The sequence below is a fragment of the Staurois parvus genome, unplaced genomic scaffold (genome assembly GCF_062004578.1).
Source record: "Staurois parvus isolate SC_StPar_1 unplaced genomic scaffold, SC_StPar_1.0 ptg000053l, whole genome shotgun sequence".
Lineage (NCBI taxonomy): Eukaryota > Metazoa > Chordata > Amphibia > Anura > Ranidae > Staurois > Staurois parvus.
The window spans coordinates 304,626-309,344 of NW_028317849.1; the positions used below are offsets into that span (position 1 = coordinate 304,626).

General features: G+C 47.9%; 1 protein-coding gene across 1 annotated transcript; it reads left to right on the plus strand.

The window, feature by feature from the left end:
- The first annotated feature begins 1,976 nt into the window (after positions 1 to 1,976).
- Positions 1,977 to 4,365, plus strand: LOC149470060 (retrovirus-related Pol polyprotein from transposon opus). The gene is made up of 3 exons (XM_089667662.1): positions 1,977 to 2,703; positions 2,845 to 3,371; positions 4,066 to 4,365. Exons 1-3 carry the CDS (start codon positions 1,977 to 1,979, stop codon positions 4,363 to 4,365), a joined length of 1,554 nt encoding a protein of 517 aa, XP_089523788.1.
- The last annotated feature ends 354 nt before the right edge of the window (positions 4,366 to 4,719 follow it).

Sequence of the window (4,719 nt, forward strand, 5' to 3'; positions counted from 1 at the left end):
GGTGTTGTGTGCCTCCTCGGACTCTGTATTGCCTACCGACTATGGGGAGTACCTGGACGTGTTTGACAAGGTGCGCGCTGGTGCCTTACCTCCCCATCGTCCTTTCGACTGCGCCATATCCTTGCAACCCGGTGCCACTCCTCCGTGTGGCAGGGTGTATCCTCTTTTGGTTGCGGAGAATCAGGCCATGGAGGAGTACGTTGCGGATGCTCTTTCCCGGGGGTACATTAGGTAAGTCTACTTCCCCAGCAGGAGCGGGCTTTTTCTTCGTAAAGAAGAAGGGCGGTGAATTGAGGCCTTGCATCGATTATAGGGGTCTCAATCGAATCACCATTAAGAATGCCTCCCCAATACCGTTGATTACTGAGTTGTTCGACTGCCTCAAGGGAGCAACGGTCTTTACCAAACTCGACCTTAGGGCGGCGTACAACCTCGTACGGATCAAGCAGGGGGACGAGTGGATGACTGCGTTTAGCACCAGAACCAGTCACTATGAATCCCTGGTGATGCCCTTTGGGTTGTGTAATGCGCCCGCGGTCTTTCAGTTCATAAATGATGTCTTTCGTGACTTCTTTCAGCAGTGCGTGGTGGTTTACTTGGATGACATCCTGGTTTACTCTGTCTCCATGGAATCTCATATCCAGGATGTCAAGCGGGTGATGCAACGGTTACGTGAGAACAAACTTTTTTGTAAGCTCGAGAAGTGTGAATTCCACTGATCCCAGGTTGCCTTTTTGGGCTACATCATTTCCACGGTAGGATTTTCCATGGACCCTCAGAAGGTTGCGGCTGTTCTGCAGTGGCCATCTCTCCGTTCCGACATCGCCTCTTATGTAGCGGCATGTTGGGTCTGTACCCAGAATAAATCTCATCGGCATCTTCCATTGGGCCTTCTGCAACCCATTCCCAATGGGGAGCGTCCCTGGTCACACCTGGGTATGGATTTTATTGTAGACCTCCCTGTGTCTCGGGGCCATATGGTCATTCTCATGGTCATTGATCGTTTTTCCAAAATGTGCCATTGTGTTCCGCTCAAGAAATTACTAACTGCGCAAGAACTGGCCACGGTTTTTGCCAGGGAGATTTTTTGCCTGCATGGGTTGCCCAGGGTGATTGTCTCGGGCCGTGGGAGTCAGTTCGTGTCCAGGTTCTGGCGAGCCTTCTGCTCCCAGTTGGGTATCAGGCTCTCCTTCTCTTTGGCCTACCACCCGCAGCCCAATGGGGCTGCAGAGAATTCCAACCAGGCCCTGGAACAATTCCTTCGCTGCTATATCTCGGACCATCAGGACGATTAGGCCGATCTCCTGCCATGGGCGGAGTTTGCCAGGCTGTCAACTCCTCCTCCGGGATGTCTCCCTTCATGGCCAACTATGGGTTCCAACCTGCGGTATTGCCTGAGAGGTTCTCACCACAGGACATTCCGGCTGTGGAGAACCATCTTGCTGCCCTTCATGGGGGCAGCTCCAGAAGTCCTTGAAGGGCTCGGCACAGTGCCAGAAGTTCCAGGCTGATCGCAGACGGCTGCCCGCTCCTTCATACCAGGTCGGAGATCGGGTGTGGTTGTCTACTCGCAACCTCAATCTTCGGGTGCCTGCACCCAAACTGGCCCCAGTTTTGTTGGCCCTTTTTGCATCCTCCGCAAGGTGAATCCGGTTGCCTATGCCCTTGCCCTTCCTCCTGGGATGCGTATCTCTAATGTCTTCCATTACTGCAGATGGGGTTACTCGGGGGCCGCGACCTGGTCCCTGGCTGCGTCAAGTCCATCCCCACCATCAGGGACCCTGGTGAAAGGCAGCCTGGGGCTTAGACTCCGCGCCCTGAGGGACTCCGGTCTGTAGGTGGTGGTTGTCGTCAGTCGGTGCGTGACCCTACCATTAGGCCTGCCTGTCCATTCCACCGCTCCTGCCCTGACAGCTGCAAAGAATGGCTGGGAGTTAGTACCAGAAAGGAAAGACTATCGTTTACAATGTCCAAGAATGGATGTTGTTACTGTTCGGAATGTTACCACATACCCAGTTATAATACCAGCCTGGCAGGAGGTAGCTTATTGTTACCCAGTGGAAACCATTAGCTCTTACCCTGCCAAGGTCAAGGAGAAAGAAATCAAATTAGACTTTCACCTTAATGATGCTGATAGTCCTGCAGAGCACAAACAAGCACTAGAAGGGCAGCTAATGGAATACAATGATGTTTTCTCTACTGATGTCAGGTGTGCTAAAAGTATTCAACACAGTATTCGCCTAACAGATAGCACCCCCTTTAGAGAAAGATCCAGGCGCATACCTCCTAAAGATCTGGATGATGTTCGAGAGTGCTTGCACAAAATGAAAAATCAAAACATCATTGTTGAGTCTAAAAGCCCGTATGCATCCCCAATAGTGGTGGTCAGAAAGAAAAATGGTGGAGTACAAATATGTGTTGATTACAGGACTCTAAATCGGCGAATGGTCCCAGATCAATACACGCTACCTCGCATTGTGGAAGCTCTTGATGCCCTGCAAGGCAGAAAATGGTTTATAGTAATGGACTTAAGATCCATGTATTACCAAGTACCAATGAGTGAGGAAGATCAAGAAAAGACAGCTTTTATTTGCCCCCTGGGGTTTTTCCAGTTTGCTCTAATGCCTCAGGGAATTAGTGGTGCACCTGCAACCTTCCAGCGTCTAATGGATCGGACACTGGGAGACCTTTGTCCCACTCAATGTATTGTCTACCTAGATGACATAATTGTTTTTGGCTCCACTCTGGAGTAGCATGATCAGAGACTGTTTAAAGTACTTGATCATTTGAGGAGCGAAGGTCTGAAACTCTCCGTGGACAAATGTAAGTTTCCCCGTTCTTCAGTAAACTTTGTGGGCCACATCGTATCTGCAGAAGGGGTAGCAACTGATCCTGCTACAGTGGAGGCTGTGGTAACCTGGCCCTGTCCCACAAATCTGACAGAACTGAGGTCCTTCTTGGATTTTTGTGGCTATTATCGCTGCTTCATTAGAGACTATTCCAAGACTGCTCGGCCTCTTAATGACTGGCTTAAAGAAATACCTAGCATTGACACAACCAGCAAAACTCCTTTCAGTGAGAGGTGGACTTCTGCTTGTGAGGAAACGTTTCTACAGCTTAAGAAAAGCCTTACAGAAGCACCAGTGTTGGCTTATGTAGAATCACAAAAGCAATACATTCTGCATGTAGATGCCAGCTATGATGGGTTAGGAGGAGTCCTCCATCAGGAGTACCCAGGAGGACTAAGGCCTGTTGCTTATATCAGTCGCAGTCCAAGCCCAGCAGAAAATAATTATCCTGTTCACAAACTGGAATTTCTTGCCCTAAAGTGGGCTATTGTTGAAAAGCTGCATGATGGAGCTCAGTTTGAGGTGAGAACTGACAATAACCCTCTCACTTATGTTTTGACTACAGCGAAGCTGGAGGCCACTGGTCTTAGGTGGCTTGCTGCCGTGTCTAATTACCAATTCACTCTCAAGTATAAGCCAGGACCCAAAGATATTGGGGCTGATGCTCTCTCTAGGCATCCCTAGGCATCCTGGATTGCCAATGAACTTAGAAGAAAGTGAATGGGAGGAAGTACCTGGGCCTGCTGTGGGTGCCTACTGTGCTACAGCTGCTGTACAAGGAGACAATATTGTTTTCTCTGACTTACGAGTTATTGACTCATTGGGGGATGGTGAAGAGTGTATCCCAGACATGTATTGCTGCCCCACTGCTCTAGGGGTACCAGAAAACATCCAGCTGCAAAAGAAAGATATGATTCTTCTACAAATGAGGGATCCAGTAATCAGACATGTTAGAGAGTCTGTTTTCCGCAAAGATCCTAATTACATGAGAAAAACCCTACCTGAGCAGAGTACCTACTATCTTCTAAGGAATGGGATGAACTCAAAATAACCGATGGACTTTTGTATAGGGTACATTTTTTACATGATCATCCTGGAAGGAGACAGCTAGTGCTCCCTCAAGTCTACAGAAAATCTGTTTTGAGAAGTTTGAATGACCAGCATGGGCATCTAGGAGTTGAAAACATATGGATTAATCTGAGACCGTTTCTTTTAGCCACGAATGAGGGAAGCTGTTGGGGACTATTGCCGCCGTTGCGTGAGATGTCTGCAACAGAAATCTCTGCCTACTCAAGCTGCTCCTAAGGAACACTTGAAAAGTTCTGGTCCAATGGATTTAATGTGCATGGGCTTTTTGTTTATTGATAATGATAGCAGTGGTGTGGGAAATGTTTTGATTGTGACTGATCACTACACTCGATATGCTCAAGCCTATCCGACCAAAGATCAAAAAGCAGTAACTGTGGCCAAAGTGTTGTGGGAGAAGTTTTTTGTTCATTATGAACTGCCAAATTGACTTCACTGTGACCAGGGACGGCACTTTGAAATTTGCTTAATTAAAGAGCTGTTAACATTGCTTAACATTGCTTAACATTAACAAGAGCCAAACCACACCTTAACATCCAGAGGGTGATGCTCTCCCTGAACATTTCAATCGTACCTTATTGAATATGTTGGGTACCCTCCCTAATGGTTCTAAACAAACCTGGAGCCGACATGTTGGAGCTATGGTACATGCTTATATTTGTACCAGACATGAGTCAACTGGTTTCTCTCCTTATTTTCTCATGTTTGGGAGAGAAGCTCGTCTGCCTATTGACATTCATTTGCATGTGACTACTGATGGAGTGGAACATATAAATCACTACCA